This window comes from Heterodontus francisci, chromosome 3 (genome assembly GCF_036365525.1).
Source record: "Heterodontus francisci isolate sHetFra1 chromosome 3, sHetFra1.hap1, whole genome shotgun sequence".
NCBI classification, from domain to species: domain Eukaryota; kingdom Metazoa; phylum Chordata; class Chondrichthyes; order Heterodontiformes; family Heterodontidae; genus Heterodontus; species Heterodontus francisci.
This window is the reverse complement of record NC_090373.1, coordinates 19,711,725-19,728,796: the sequence shown is the minus strand read 5'-3', so window position 1 is coordinate 19,728,796 and position 17,072 is coordinate 19,711,725. Positions and strand designations below refer to the sequence as shown.

Here is a 17,072-nt window from a genome sequence, read left to right as displayed (position 1 = left end):
TCCCCCACAAGTGGAAACACCTTCTCTGGGTCTACCCTATCGAATTCCTAATCTTAAAGAAGTGTATCAGGTCACTCCTTTATCTTCTCCATTCTAGAGAAAGGAGCCCTGGCCTCTTCAGTCTATTAGCTGAAAGAGTAGTGCCTGTGTTCTTGGTGAACAGCCCAGAAAGCCAGCTGCATATGTGTATTGCATGAAAATATTATTTTCATGTTATGTGGGGTTTTTCGGGTTCCCCTTCCCATATTTACTAGCTTCTTTTCGCCACACCAGATGAGGGCCATGTGGGCTGCTCTCAGCCTCTTCAGTTCTGCTCTGCAAGCAGCCCTACATCCAGCCCTGAGAACGTGAGAGAGTGGGTTGATTTAATTGTAATTATCTCTCCCTTTAGCTGAAGAAACTTAAGATTCCTTGGCCGGCCAAGATCAGGACACATAACAAATTGAAAGATATGTATCCGAGTTTGGACACAAAGTCATTGCAGATACCTGAGCAAACACGAGTTTTCCAGTGTTCGCCATGTCATCAAGGAAAGTGTTGCTAAGCTGTGCCTCTGTCAGATTTCTAGGTTGAAATGAAACCCATCATTGTAGTCCATGGGGGAGCCTGGGCCATTCCCGATGAATTTGCAGAGGGAAGTATTCAAGGAGTGAAACACGCTGCGAAGGAGAGCTTTAGGCTGTTGGAAAATGGGGCCAGTGCAGTTGATGCTGTGGAAGCTGCAGTCAGGATCTTAGAAGATGATCCAATATTCGATGCAGGTAAGGAAGCACAAAACTCATAATTTCCATCTTTGAGTTACAAAATTCAAAATTACAATGGCCCAGACTTTGCTGCCAAAATAAAGGTGAGTTTAATGGCACTCACCGTTATTAATGTGCAAATCGTCCAGCAATTTGTGGAGAGGCCGAGGTATCTCATGACTTGTGAATTGGCAGAAGTTGCTGGACAATTCTGCAATTAGCTTTGTGAAAATGGCATCTCACCCTCAACCTTACCGGAAATTTCTTGAAGTTGCTGCATTTGCACATTAATTACTCATTAAACACTCTGCAGAAAGTTAGGGCTGGAACGTAACAGCATAAGTACTTTTTCTAATGAAGAGTTTGATGTTTCTGCCAGTCAACCTCCCCAGTCTAGAAAGGGAACAATTGAAACTGTGGAGTCTCATTCCTGCAGGTAGTAAATTGTGGATAGAGATTTTTAAAATGTTGAACTTAAATTTTTCTTACTGCCCCTTTGCTGCCTCTTTTCTCTCTCTGGATCCAATCTTTCTTTCTCTCTTTTCATTTCTCTTTCTGTACCTGATTTGACTCTAATTCACCCTATTTTCTTTTCTGTCATTCCTCTGTTTCTTTTTCAATCTTTAAATCTCATTTGTTGAGGAGATAGACTGTTTGTCCCATCATTTACAAAGGTCCCAGATGCCCTGTTGCCCTGCTACTCTGTTGTCAGCTCACACTTCCAGCAGTTACATTGTAAACCATTTCTGAGCTGAAGGGTGAGGGAAGAGCTTTAACTTACAGCATACCACAATATTCTCCGCTCCAGCAAAATTTGACCATACATATTTACATTCATAGAAATAATATAGACTTCATACCTGGGTTGCACTGTGCAATAGAAGTTCTTGTAAAAACTTCCCAACTCTCTCCTGGATAATTCCTGACTCCCATTTTTGTTAAGAAGTTTGGGTGGCTTTCTGCACATGGTTCACTAATAAAAAAAAAGTCTAAAGAGGCAAAAAGAGCAGGTTATTTAATCAGTACAACAGGCCACAGACTGTGCTGGGACCAACTCAACAATATCTAGAATTAGGCCCATTGAGCAGGCTTCAGTCACATTGAGCCAGACAGTTTTGAGTCAATAAACGATCATACTACAAAAGTGTCACAAGAACTCAAGTTGGTTGTTATCCATGTTTCCTTTGAAGCATGATCAAATCCAAGCCAAATCCTCAACTCTATTCCTAGCTACGGTTGCCAATTCTGGTTGGATCTATTCCTGGATGTTTATCATGACCTCCCACCTCCAACCACCCAGCCTAGTCAAGCAGATTTTTTTTTAATGCTTCTCTGCTATTTTTATAACTGATAAACAAAAATGAAAAATAGACATGTTTTTTATTTATTGCTGCTGTGATTTTTATCCTGCGTTGCTGGCAGCAGTGTCCTGGAGATTAATCTTTTAATTCTTGGAGCCTCCAGGATAATATAGGGTGGGTGGTGGCGTGGAACTCAAACCATGGTGATATCAGGCTTTGCCCATCTGACTGAACTTTGCAGTGTCAAGTTATCAGGACATTATCTTCTCAGAAGGTTTCCTCCAGTATGTGCAATATCAAAGGGGATTGACGGAAATGTGAAGCTTTTTATATTGGCTGATGCTACATAAATGAGATGCATGGAGTTCAGTTGATTGAAGATTTCAAAACAGGTTTATCAACAACTAACTATAACATACAGCACAGAGCTAACTATTTACAGAAGCTGCCTCTTGGTGTTACAGTTACAGAGTGCCCTTGGCATGTAGTCACATGACTATGGCCTGGCACTTAGTTCATTAGCATACTAAGATCTTAAAGGGACATCACTCCTAAAGGCAATCACAGAACATTGACGAGGGAAGCTGAGGAGTAAAATATTATCTTACCAACTAAATTAGGGCTGGTAGGACTTGTTGGCTTCCAAATATGTCTCTTAACTCCCTTCCAATCACCCACTTCCCCTCCAAACACCAGTGGCGATATTCCGGGGTTGCTCCTGCTTTGTTGCCGGACGTTCGATGGAAGCACGGAGAGGGGGAGCGCCACGGTGACATTCATCCTGCAGGGCTGCAAGAGTTTCTCTTGAGCTCAAGGGTTCCGAGCATTCACATTTCAGGTAGCTCGTCTTTCAAACACTGTTTCTGCAATAGTCCTGTTCACAACAGCCTTTCAGCTCCACTTATTGTCGTCCAATTAACATAAAATGTACACAGCCCTGCTGGTTTTTCTTCAATAGTTCTTACAGTCCTTTTTAAACTGTCCCATACATTCTATTTATTGATTTTGCAATGACAGGTTTACTTCACCAGCTTATCTTCCATTATATAAAACTGTCCCTTGCACCATTAATTGAGATGGTGAGAGAAAAACTATTCAGATCCACAATGGAGTTTGAAGCCAGCTTTTATTATCTTTCTCGGGGACAGTAAGATTATACCAGAATCAGTTTCCGGCATTTTTGCAGCAATGTGCTAACTGGAGTCAGAAGACCAGGGATTGAGACATGGGAGCAGAGATTTTCTGGTATCTCTTCAGTGGACTTTGTGTCCAGGTTTGATTGGTATGGCTCAGCTGCTGAACTTTCAATAGTTATATTTATATAGCACCTTTCAAACCCCAGGATGTCCTCAAGCGTTTTACAGCCAGTGATGTACTTTTTTGAAGTGTAGTCACTACTGTAAGGCAGGAAGTGCAGCAGGCAATTTATGCACAGCAAGCTCCCACAAACAGCAATGTGATTTGACCAGATAACCTGGTTTTAGTGATATTGGTTGAGAAATAAATATTGGCCCTGACATGAGGGAGAACTCCCCTGCTTTTCTTCATGGGATTTTTTACATCCACCTGAGAGGGCAGACAGGGCCTCAGTTTAAGGTCTCATCCAAAAGATGACACCTTCGGCAGTGCAGCACTCCCTCAGTACTGCACTGGAGTGCCAGCCTAGATTATGGGCTCAATTCTCTGGAGTGGATATTGAACCAACAGCCTTCTGACTCAGAGGTGAGCTTGCTACCCACTGTATTGCTTTGCCTCAGTAAAGTGAAGAACTAAGATCAAAGATGGGACTGACATAGTAGCTCCTGAAGACTCCTTTCAGTGGAGTTTGAGTCAGGGATCCTGTTGAAGAGGTTGACCTGGTTCTACTGTTTGAGTTCATTGCTGCCTATTGCCTGGAAATTACTCTGGCTGTTGCAAGCCATGCACGGAGTAACCTAACTGCTGCCATACAAACCCCATGGAATCATTGACAAATTAAACCCTGAATGAAATTAATATTCTGCATTAAAAAGGAGATCCTGTGCATGAAAAGGAAGAACAAAAGGATTTATATTGTGCTTTTCATGTCCTCAGGATGTTCCAAAGCACTTTAAAACCAAGACCGCAATTGTTGACAACGCGATCGGTAGGTGGCGCTGTTTTGGCACATGCGCAAATACAGCATGTGCCACGAAAACGTCACAGCTTGCGACTGTAGCAGCTGCCAGGAATAAAGATGGCGCTGGTCAAAGAATCACAGAGATGAAACCTGACAAACACGTGGCAGAATACAATGGCCGGAGTGAGAGAGTGGAGTGGGCTGGGGAGAGCAGCGCGGGGGGCGGGGAGAGCAGCGCGGGGGGACCAGCGGTAGCGGTGACGGGGGTGGGGGGGGGGGGATGAGGGAGAGGGAGAGGGAGGGGGGGGAAAGAGGGAGAGGGAGGGGGGAAAAGAGGGAGAGGGAGGGGGGAAGAGGGAGAGGGAGGGGGGGGAAAGAGGGAGAGGGAGGGGGGGAAGAGGGAGAGGGAGGGGGGAAAGAGGGAGGGGGAGAAGAGGGAGAGGGAGGGGGGAAAGAGGGAGGGGGGGAAAGAGGGAGGGGGAGAGGGAGGAAGGGGAGAGAGTGGGAGGGGGGAGCAGCGGAACGGAAGAGGAGTGCCTTTTTCTGTGCATGCGCCATAAACACAACAACAAAAGACTTACTGGCCAGTCCCTGGACCCGGTGACACCAAGGTCTTTGCATGCTCTCTACGGCCTCTCGCTTCCGGCCCTCTCCATTCAGCCGTTCCCTCCAGCTGCGGATGCCCAATCCAGTTGCTTTCTCTACCTCTCCACAGTACTTCAGGCATTGCAACTGTCTGGTCCCTGCATTTTGCATGCTCCCTCTCCCCACCCCTCCCCGCTCTCCCCACCCCTCCCTCCCCACCCCTCCCCCTCTTCACCCATCCCTCCCTCCCCCTCTTCACCCACCCCTCTATCCCCCTCTTCACCCTCCCCCCCCTCTACCCCCCCACCCCCCTACCTCCACCCCTCCACCATAGTTGAATATCTGAAGTGCAGTTGCAAAGTCGGGGAAATAGCATCCAAAACAAAACCTCAACAATTCTGGGTTTAATTATTGAGAAGTTTTATTTAAGTTCATTAAGTATCCGAGGAACTGCTGTGCATGGATACATGAGTGTTGTGTCCAGCATTCTCGTTAGACAGACAGGCCGAGTCTCTGCTATGCACAGCTAAAGAGATTGTTCCTGGAGAGCCTTGTGGTGAATGAACGCTTGGCTCTCTATTCCACTACTGTATTGTCCATGTGAAGAAGGCAAAGTCACAAGAGTCTGAGCTCAGTCTATTCTTGGCGAATGTTCCCCAAACGCATCCCAACGTGCATTCCCAATTCATCCATAAATGCAATGTTCCTTTCCACATCGTGATGAGCTCCGCAGCATGATCCAGTTGCCTTCGTTGCTTGAATGCTGACCGTAAGTCTCGAGGATTGTTTTCTCGACGGCATGTTTTACATGAAAAGAAGAAAAGCAAATCAGAGTCAGAGCTTGCCTCCCTCCATCCACTGAAATTACTGTTGCGCACACCTTTTTAAGTTCTGCAGTGAAGGCACCAATTGATAACGTCGCCAATGAAGCACTTATTACCCACCTCAGATGCAGGAATCAGCACATCCTTGTGTCATCTCCTGCACTGCCTCCTTTGCTGGAATGCCGTCCTTAAGTGTCAAGGATTGTTTACTCAAGGGCACATTTTACATGAAAGGAAATAGTGAAAGAACATCAGTGTCAGAGCTTCCCTCCCTCCAATGAAATTACTGTTGCGCATGCTTTATGCTCTGCAGTATAGGCCAATGAATCACTTAGTACCCACCTCAGCTGTAGGAGTCAGGATGATGTAACTGCCCCTATCTCGTGATGGTTCAATGCTGCTCTCAGGGAAAACATGAATGATGTGAGGGTGCTGGAAAAAGAAGCACATTTCTTTTTTTTTTAGAATTAGAATTAGAATATTACAGCGCAGTACAGGCCCTTCGGCCCTCGATGTTGCGCCGATCATCTGACCTACACTATTCCATTTACATCCATATGTCTATCCAATGACCACTTAAATGCCCTTAAAGTTGGCGAGTCTACTACTGTTGCAGGCAGGGCGTTCCACGCCCCTACTACTCTCTGCGTAAAGAAACTACCTCTGACATCTGTCCTATATCTATCACCCCTCAACTTAAAGCTATGTCCCCTCGTGTTTGCCATCCTCATCCGAGGAAAAAGACTCTCACTATCCACCCTATCTAACCCTCTGATTATCTTGTATGTCTCTATTAAGTCACCTCTCCTCCTCCTTCTCTCTAACGAAAACAACCCCAAGTCCCTCAGCCTTTCCTCGTAAGACCTTCCTTCCATACCAGGCAACATCCTAGTAAATCTCCTCTGCACCCTTTCCAAAGCTTCCACATCCTTCCTATAATGCGGTGACCAGAACTGCACGCAATACTCAAGGTGCGGCCTCACCAGAGTTTTGTACAGCTGCATCATGACCTCGTGGCTCCGAAACTCGATCCCCCTACTAATAAAAGCTAACACACCATATGCCTTCTTAACAGCCCTATTAACCTGGGTAGCAACTTTCAGGGATTTATGTACCTGGATACCAAGATCTCTCTGCTCATCTACACTACCAAGAATCTTCCCATTAGCCCAGTACTCTACATTGCTGTTACTCCTTCCAAAGTGAATCACCTCACACTTCTCCGCATTAAACTCCATTTGCCATCTCTCAGCCCAGCTCTGCAGCCTATCTATGTCCCTCTGTACCCTACAACACCCTTCGACACTATCCACAACTCCACCGACCTTAGTGTCATCCGCAAATTTACTAACCCACCCTTCTACACCCTCATCCAGGTCGTTTATAAAAATGACAAACAGCAGTGGCCCCAAAACAGAACCTTGCGGTACACCACTAGTAACTAAACTCCAGGATGAACATTTGCCATCAACCACCACCCTCTGTCTTCTTTCAGCTAGCCAATTTCTGATCCAAAGCTCTAAATCACCTTCAACCCCATACTTCCTTATTTTCTGCAATAGCCTACCGTGGGGAACCTTATCAAACGCCTTACTGAAATCCATATACACCACATCCACGGCTTTACCCTCATCCACCTGTTTGGTCACCTTCTCGAAAAACTCAATAAGGTTTGTGAGGCACGACCTACCTTTCACAAAACCGTGCTGACTATCGCAAATGAACTTATTCTTTTCAAGATGATTATAAATCCTGTCTCTTATAACCTTTTCCAACATTTTACCCACAACCGAAGTAAGGCTCACAGGTCTATAATTACCAGGGCTGTCTCTACTCCCCTTCTTGAACAAGGGGACAACATTTGCTATCCTCCAGTCCTCCGGCACTACTCCTGTCGACAATGACGACATAAAGATCAACAACAACGGCTCTGCAATCTCCTCCCTGGCTTCCCAGAGAATCCTAGGATAAATCCCATCTGGCCCAGGGGACTTATCTATTTTCACTCTTTCCAAAATTGCTAACACCTCCTCCTTGTGAATCTCAATCCCATCTAGCCTAGTAGGCTGTATCTCAGTAATCTCCTCGGCAACATTTTCTTTTTCTACTGTAAATACTGACGAAAAATATTCATTTAACGCTTCCCCTATCTCCTCTGATTCCGCACACAACTTCCCACTACTATCCTTGATTGGCCCTGTTCTAACTCTTATCATTCGTTTATTCCTGATATACCTATAGAAAGCCTTAGGGTTTTCTTTGATCCTATCCGCCAATGACTTCTCGTGTCCTCTCCTTGCTCTTCTTAGCCCTCCCTTTAGATCCTTCCTGGCTAGCTTGTAACTCTCAAGCGCCCTAACTGAGCCTTCACGTCTCATCCTAACATAAGCCGCCCTCTTCCTCTTGACAAGCGCTTCAACTTCTTGAGTAAACCACGGCTCCCTCGCTCGACAACTTCCTCCCTGCCTGACAGGTACATACTTATCAAGGACACGCATTAGCTGCTCCTTGAATAAGCTCCACATTTCGTTTGTGCCCATCCCCTGCAGTTTCCTTCCCCATCCTACACATCCTAAATCTTGCCTAATCGCATCATAATTTCCTATCCCCCAGCTATAATTCTTGCCCTGCGGTATATACCTGTCCCTGCCCATCGCTAAGGTAAACCTAACCGAATTGTGATCACTATCGCCAAAGTGCTCACCTACATCTAAATCGAACACCTGGCCGGGTTCATTACCCAGTACCAAATCCAATGTGGCATCGCCCCTGGTTGGCCTGTCCACATACTGTGTCAGAAAACCCTCCTGCACACACTGGACAAAAACAGACCCATCTAAAGTACTCGAACTATAGTATTTCCAGTCAATATTTGGAAAGTTAAAGTCCCCCATAACCACTACCCTGTTACTCTCGCTCCTGTCGAGAATCATCTTCGCTATCCTTTCCTCTACATCTCTGGAACTATTCGGAGGTCTATAGAAAACTCCCAACAGGGTGACCTCTCCTCTCCTGTTTCTAACCTCGGCCCATACTACCTCAGTAGACGAGTCCTCAAACGTCCTTTCTGCCGCTGTAATACTTTCCTTGATTAACAATGCCACACCCCCCCCTCTTTTACCCTCTTCTCTGTTCTTACTGAAACATCTAAATCCCGGAACCTGCAACATCCATTCCTGCCCCTGCTCTACCCATGTCTCTGAAATGGCCACAACATCAGGATCCCAGGTACCAACCCATGCTGCAAGCTCACCCACCTTATTCCGGATGCTCCTGGCGTTGAAGTAGACACACTTTAAACCAAGTTCTTGCTTGCCAGTGCCCTCTTGCGTCCCTGTAACCTTATCCCCTACCTCACTACTCTTTCCTTTGGACTATGAACATAAAGCAGGCCATTTAGCCCAGCTGTTCCCTGCTAGTGGTTATGCTACTCGTGCGTCTTCCCATCCATTCCCATTTAATCCTGCCTACTACTATCAGCATCATCTTCCATTTCTTTCACTCTTATCTACCTTTGCCTTAAAGCAATACTGAGGATGGAGAATGGTGTGGCTGCACTCCCACCTCACCAGTTGTGTACGCAGCAAGAGCATTCACATTTGTGCTACCACTGGACACGGCATGCTTGTTTCTTTTAGTGCTCAGTCTCTTCTTGCTGAATGTTCCCCAAGTGCTTGACCCCTTTGGACGCCTTCTCTGCTTGACAGGCAGCAGCTGGCAATTGCGGAGTCTCACAAGGCTCTGCATGGTTGTTTCAAGGGCGGATGGGGAAACATGTGGCTGTGTGTCCACGTGCACTGCTCGGATGGGTGCAGGAACAGGTGGCTGTGTGTCCATGTGCACTGCTTGGATGGGTGCAGGAACAGGTGACTGTGTAACTGAACAGCAAGGAGAGGGTACCGCAGGTGGGGGAAGTGGAGCTTTGAACAGGCAGGCATATGTATGGTCCATCAGATCATTAGGCCAGGGGGTGAAACGCTCAGGATCCATGGATTGTGGCACGCGACTGATGTCCAGCGCATGGCCACCTCCATCCGAAGGTGCTTCCGGGCAATTGTTGGGCAGATTAATTGGCTCCATCTCATCAGCCAGTCCTTGTGTTTATGGCGCATGCACAGAAAAAGGCACTCCTCTTCCGCTCCGCTGCTCCCCCTCCCCCCCTTCCTTCCCCCCTTCCCCCCCTTCCTTACCCCCTCCCTTCCCCCCGTCCCTCCCTCCCTTCCCCCCTCCCTTCCCTCCTTCCCTCCCTTCCTTCCCTCCCTCCCCTCCTCCCTTCCCTCCCTCCCCTCCCTTCATCCCTCCCTTCCCTTCTTCCCTCCCTCCTTTCCCTCCTCCCTTCCCTCCTTTCCCCCCTCCTTTCCCTCCTTCCCTCCTTCCCTCCCTTGAAATGTTTTCAGACCAACTTAACAACAGGGACTGGAGTACATGCGGTGCCCCAGACAATGTAAATATTTTCAGAGCAACTTACCTTGGAACAATCTCCTCTGTCTAATAAAAATTAAGCAAATGTCCAAAATGACTAAATAATTGAGATAAAATGCCCGACGAAACCTCTCCTCCTTCCATTTTCAAAAACTCGCACCGAAGCTTTCGGAAGATTGACGCACATGCGCACACGGTCTCATGCCCTCTGCGCATGCGCTGCGGTCCGGTTTGCCAGGACCAGTTTGCGCATGCGCAGAGGCCAACCTGGCGTGTTCCCCGAGGAAGATGACGTTACGCGATGACGTCATCTGCGCATGCGCAAACTGGTCCTGGCAAGCCGGACTGCAGCGCATGCGCAGAGGGCCCGAGACCGTGTGCGCACCGCGGCGCATCCTGATGACGTAGCGTTGTCATCAATCACTTTGTAAACCAATGAAGTGCTTTTGAAGTGTGGACACTGTTATAATGCAGGAAGACATTGTTGATTTTTCCCAATCACCGATAATTGCAGTTTGACTGCTTCCTTAGTGGCATTCCCTGTCACATATCAGATCAGTAATTTAAAACCAGCACTCCAGCAGCACTTGCAGTTTCGTTTGTTTGACTGAAGCACTGAGGAAGTAGCAGGTCTATGGTCACTGCATCATGTCAAACAGGTTCAGCGCTCCATTAGTGCTCACTGTTTGGCAGGTTAAATCCAGGAAGAAGTGTACAGGTTAGTCTGTTAGGTAACTAGACATAACAGATGTATGACCAGGTCATGCAGTTCTTTATTACGGAGGCATACTACCCTAGACAGAACTACCAGAGAAGATGTATTTCAGGAGACTACAGCCGAGCAGGGATTCTGTAAAAGAACTGTGCCATTTGCTGCAACCTGACCTGCAGACACAATTCAACATCTGATTTTTTTTTTGTTCATGTGATGTAAGCATCGCTGGCAAGGCCAGCATTTGTTACCTGTCCATAATTGGCTTTGAGAAGGTGGTGGTGAGCCGCCTTCATGAACCAACGCAGTCCATCTGGTGTAGGTACGCCCACAGTGCTGTTAGGAAGGGAGTTCAAAGTTTTCAACCTGCAACAGTAAAGGAATGGCTATATAGTTCCAAGTCAGGATGGTGTATGGCTTGGAGGGGAACTTGCAGCTGGTGAAATTCCCATGCATCTGCTGCCCTTGTCTTTCTAGGTGGTTGAGGTCGCAGCTTTGGAAGGTGCTGTTGAAGGAGCCTTGGTGAGTTGCTGCAGTGCATCTTGTAGATGGTACACACTGCTGCCACTGTGCATCGGTGGTAGAGGGAGTGAATATTGAAATGGTGGATGGGGTCCCTATCAAGCGGGCTGCTTTGTCCTGCTTTGTCAAGCTTCTTGAGTGTTGCTGAAGCTGCACCCATCCAGGCAAGTGGAGAGTATTCCATCACATTCCTGACTTGTGCCTTGTAGATGGTGGACAGGTTTGGGGAGTCAGGAGGAGAGTTACTCGCCATAGAATTCCCAGCCTCTGACCTGCTCTTGTAGCCACAGTATTTATTTGGCTGGTCCAGTTTAGTTTCTGGTCAATGGTAACCCCCAGGACCTTTGCTACATCCCCATGTATCAATGAAGTTACAGATGCCTTATTTTGACTGTGCAGTACTGAGAAAGTGCTGCACTGTTGAAAGTGCCATTTCTTGAATAAAATGTTATACCTCTGGAATTTAGAAGAATGAGAAGTGATCTTATTGAAACATATAAAATTCTTAGAAGGCATATCGGGGTAGATGCTGAGAGGCTGTTTCTCCTGGCCGGGCAGTCTAGAACTAAGGGTCATAGTCTCAGGATAAGAGGCTGGCCACTTAGAGATTGGCTGAGATGAAGAGAAATTTTTTCAGTCAGAGGGTTGTGAATCTTTGGAATTCTCTACACCAGAGAGCTGTGGATGGTCAGGCACTGAGTATATTCAAGACTGAGATCTATAGATTTGGGGACTAAGGGAATCAAGGGATATGGGCATGGGGGATAGGATCCGTCAATAACAAAAAACAGATTATTTGATCATTATGTCAAGAAAACCTGCTATGCCAAATGAGGAATTTTATTTCATTGTTTGGAAACTTACATTAAACGTTTAATGGAAAAATCCCACAGCTAACTTTTAAAAAAACTGGCAGCCAAGATGGCCACTGCAATTTGCATCTGAAACACCTTTCACATTCCAAGGCCTCCAAGAGGAGACACATGTCTGTTGAGCCTGTACCCAGAACAATGGCTTGCTCTAGTGATTGAAGTATCTGTGATTGCTTTCATTAGCAGGGCATTCAAGGCCATCCTGACCTGTGAAAGAGCAAACACCTCCAAGTTTAAATATTGGCCTGTGGAGATGGAAATTCCTAACCTTGAATCTCATTAGAAGGTGCCAGAAAATACACTGAGGCAGTCATGTGACCGTCTGTCGATCTATGTGAAAGCTGGGGGTTTCCCTTGGACAAAGGCAGACAGGCCAGTGACACAAACGGTGCAGAAGCAGAAGGGCTGTGTCCCCCCCTTTCTCTCTCTCTCTCTCCAGAAAGCCTGGTGAGGCTTGTGAAGCCCAGCGCCTGGTTGCTAGATCCAAGACAATGTCAGAAAGGTGGCAGCCAATGTCCACACATTAAGGTCCCACAAAGAGAAATTGAGATAATGACCAGATTAGGAGGGAAGTATTTGATTAGGCCCAATATTGGGTGCAGGAAAAGTGATGTGTGGTTACCCGCGCCTGGTTACGTTGAGACAGACAGCACACAAACTACATCCACATGATTGTAACCTGCAGCCCAAAGCGAAATGCGCTGCAGACTGACTTCATGCTCAGCAGCTGGGGCCAGGTGCGTGCATGGCTAGCAGGACACACAGCCAGCCTGCAATACATAAAGGCAGCCTGCCCCTCTTAAAGGGGAGGTGCACTCAGGCTACAACAGCTGGTTGAACAGTCTCAGGGAAGCCTTCATGAAAGAAAGAGGACTGCAAATGAAACAACAGGCCAAGCAGAGAGTTCCCAGATTCTTGGATGTGATGCTGGAGGCCTTAGTAATAGAGGTTGAAAGGAGGAGAGAGGATATCTTTCCACAGGGGGACAAAGGAGTCACCACATGAAGGGAATAGGAACAGGTGAACCGGGAGGTCAATTCCTGGAATCTGGCCCTGAGGACCTGGCAGCAGTGCTGGAAGAAGGTCAATGACCTGACAGGAATGGTCAAGGTTAGTGCATGTATCTTAAAATGACATTTTCTATCCACGTCACACCAACCTCTCACACTGCTCAATGCAGTACACCCCATCAATCACCCAGCAACAACCAGGACTCATGCCTAATGTTCAGCTCCTCCACCTCACCCTCACCTCCTACCAATGTTGCCAACCTCTCACACACCTCTCGCAGCTTCCACATACCTCCAGCTAATGAGCTAGGGCGGACACATTACCCAAGCACAGTGCAACACACTCACTGACAGTCTTCCCTCTCTCTTGCAGGACAAAGTATCCCTAAACAGGAGGAAGCAGAGCAGAATGCATGGGGAACAGGTAACGCCTGTATCAACTGAGCCCTCTGGAGCAGACGGTGTTCTGCCTCATGGAGCTGGCTGTGACTGATCCCATTGCATATGGCATTGCTGAGAACATGCAGGATGACGGTATGTTCCTGATTTAGGCACCTTCTCAAATCCTGCTTCACCCTCATCGTGCTATCTGGTATGAAGTACAAGCTACAGATGGTATGACCATTGACTTCTTGCTTTCCACTCTTCACATACCACCCCCCATCCTTTCCCTCATCTCGACCCTTCCCTTCTGCATCTTTGCATTCAGATACCCAAGGCCTGCTACATGTCCAACCAGTGCTGCCTGATAATGAAGGGCAAGAGCTACACTAGACCTCTGATGAAAAAGCACCGTCACATGATCTGACACTCGCAGCTGCCAGCTCAGATAGTGGCACTGCAGGTCGATTAAATGGTTGTATGGAGCCGGGATTTACACGTGGTGAGTCACTGGGCATTAGTAGGCTAAAGCCAGGCCAGGGGGAAGGGATAGTGAGGTCACAAATGAGTTCTGCTGCAGAGGTCTCAGATGAGGACCTTGATGGGGCAACATTCAGGAGATCGCTGATGAACAGGTACACTGTGATGCTGTGTGCATTGGCAGACCTGCCATGGAGCCTCCTGTCACTGTCAAGGAGCATGGAGGAGTCTGGCTGCAAACCAGCATGGGGGATCATGCAGAGCTTGGAGCCCATCCTTTCCAGCGTGGATGTGGTAGTCAACTCCATGACAGCACTTACGGACCCAGCCATAACGCAGCATCTGGTGCCTGTTATCTCAGCTTCCACTGCAGTACAAGCAGAAACCACCCAATGTCTCAGTGCTGCAGTGAAAGCTTTGACTGAAGCCTAAGACCCATGCTTGCTTCCATGCAGGCTCAGACTGCTGTCATCATGGCTGTGGATCTCAGTGCTCAAAAGGCCATGCAGGTTCTCATAGCAGTCCAGCAATCTGTCCTCTAGCAAATTGTAGGATTGCTGTGGCAACGCCCCGGGGGAGTGGCAGTGGCTCTGTGGAGCACGAACCTGTTGTCCCCTCTCAGGATGGCAACATTCGTGCTCCCACTGTTGCCACTCCATCAATGCCCTTGCTGTTGCCTGTCAACCAGTCGGCCCGGACTGCTACCGCCCATGCTAGGATGTTGCAGTCTGAATCCGGGTGCTCAACACCCAGAGCTGCTCAAGGTTGTACAGCAAAGCTGTCTGCGGTCTCCCCCAGTGAAAGTCAACAGCCTTCCACCAGCCATGCTGCAGCCACTGGGGTAGCACTGTGTAAAGACACCCATAAGAGAGACATTAAGGGATGCACCAGGGTGTATAATTCAGTTTTGTATGTATTATTGGAAGTGTTGTTGGATAAAGTTGTTATGGAATGGTTTTTCTGTGGCAGGATTTTGACTAAGAGGACGCTGCAATGGTCTGTACAGAGGGATTGAAAAGTGGGGATTGGCACAGCAGCAGTGATATGGGAATTGAGATTTTTGGGGAACCATAGTCTGAGTAGCTGCTCACAGACAGCCCCTCCAGGTCCCAGATACCTCCTCTTTCCTAGTCCTCTTCCTCCTTCTCTTTATCCTCCTCCTGAGGTGCCCTCCAAAGGCCTGGTAAGTGTTAATTGTCTATCAATTGTTTGATTATATGCAGGTGGAGGGTGTTAATTGGGGTTTTACTTGAGCACTTATAAGCAGACACTTACTGAGACTGGTGGAGGGTTTGAGTGAAAAGCTATTTGTTTGTAATCCTTTTACTGTATACAATAAATGTGAAACAGCATATAGATAGGCTCCAGAATCATCCTTCCACAACAAGCTTTCCGGAATTTAACAGTAAGGGCTGTGCCTCATGAGAGTGAGATTGTGAAGAACACAGCAGAGCACCACAAACTGGGAGAAATGCTCGGGTGAGTATTGTAGGGCTCCCTCAGAGTGGTCCAGGCAGTGAAACCACTGTTTCAGAATGCTAATGATTTTCTCCATGACATACCTAGTGGCAGCATGGCTTTCATTGTAGACATGTTGTCCATGCATGGCCAGGTATCCCTTATCACCCAGCAACACTCCTTGTTTCTCTAAAGATAGCAGGCCTTGGATAAATGTGTCATGGCTGCTGCCAGGATAGCATCATTTACCAACAGGATCTTCTGGGCATGGCCGCACGGCAGCTGCCCAGTCATGGAGTGCTACCCCTTGCAGTTGCGGTACATCTGCCGATTGATACATGGCACCTCCAGAACCATGTGGGTGCAGTTGATGGTACCCTGCTTTGTTGGGAATCTTGCTACCCTAGCGAAGCCATATGCCCACTTGTCCTGCTTCTTCCTGGTTAGAGAAAACTATGAAATCCCCTCTGTTGGCGTACAGGGCCTCTGTCACTTTCCAGATGCAGTGAAACAGGGTGAACTGTGAAATGTTTACAGTGTTACTGGCTCCCACCTGGAAGTATTCACTGGCATTGAAATTTAGGGCCATAGTGATCTTCAATGCCACTGGCACCACCGTCCTCGTCCTGCTGTGTGGCTGCAGATGTGGCTGTAGGAGGTTGTACACTTCAGTCAAGTGTTCGTAAGCATTTTGGATGATATTTGTGAATTTACAGGTTTCCGTAGAAGCAGCACCAGCCATGGAGCCAATTTTGTGGCCAATTTGAGGTTTGTTGTGGGATAAATATTGGCCAGGATTCCGGGGATCTTTTACATCCACCTGAGAGGGTAGGCAGGACCTTGGTTTAAAGTTCCATCCAAAATTCAGCATTTCCAACAGTGCCGTGCTCCCTCACTTATGCACTGGAATTATCAGCCTGGATTATGTGTTCAAAACACTGGAATGGGACCTGAACACAGACCCTGCTGATTAAGAGACAGGGCAGGGTGAGGGGGCAGGCAGAGAGAACAACAATGAAAAGTAAACTGGGCAACATTGCCTTCAGTCACAGAGGGAGAGAGCGAGAGCAGTAAAGTGGGTTAAATGGTCAGTAAGCAGGTTCTTTAAAAAGCAGGAAAGTGGTGCAAACTAATGAATGAAAAGGAAAGTGCACCTCAGTGAGGACAACGGAAAGGTATTAAAAGTGGGCATGGAAATAGTTAGTCAAGGCAGTAAATGTCATGGGAAAAGGATTGATTATGTCCATTTTCTGTCAATTGGATATTTGTTTGAAGTTTTGACATATTTGTCTATGAACGTCTGTACCAGATAGTTAACAGAAATATGGGGCTTGATTTTCCCACTGGGGGCAGGAAATAGAGATTGGGGCTGTTTCCAGGTCCTGAACCCACTCCCGGGTGGGGGAGGGGGGGGGAAGGATCAGATACTCATTGGAATTTTTACCAGGGTGCCATCTTAATTGGCATGGGCACAGATTCTCCATCCATTTAAGGATGGTGGGCGGGCTCTCTAAGCTGGAGGGCCAATCATAGGCCTTCCAGCTTGATAGGAGCAGCCGGCTAGAATGGAAGGTAAGTAAGAGAGAGGGTGCTTCAACATGGAGGTGCACTCTCTGCAAATAATTAAATCTTTAATTAAAAAATGGATTCAGCAGCCAGGCCAC

The 17,072-nt window shown here is 47.3% G+C and overlaps 1 protein-coding gene across 1 annotated transcript in view; it reads left to right on the top strand.

Moving 5' to 3' along the window:
• Positions 1–574: 574 nt before the first annotated feature.
• si:dkey-103j14.5 (isoaspartyl peptidase/L-asparaginase) overlaps positions 575–17,072 on the top strand; it is a 272,215-nt gene continuing 255,717 nt past the window's right edge. The window contains exon 1 of the mRNA XM_068017146.1: positions 575–761. Within this exon, the coding sequence (XP_067873247.1) occupies positions 575–761 (187 nt within the window). The remainder of the gene's footprint in view (positions 762–17,072) is intronic.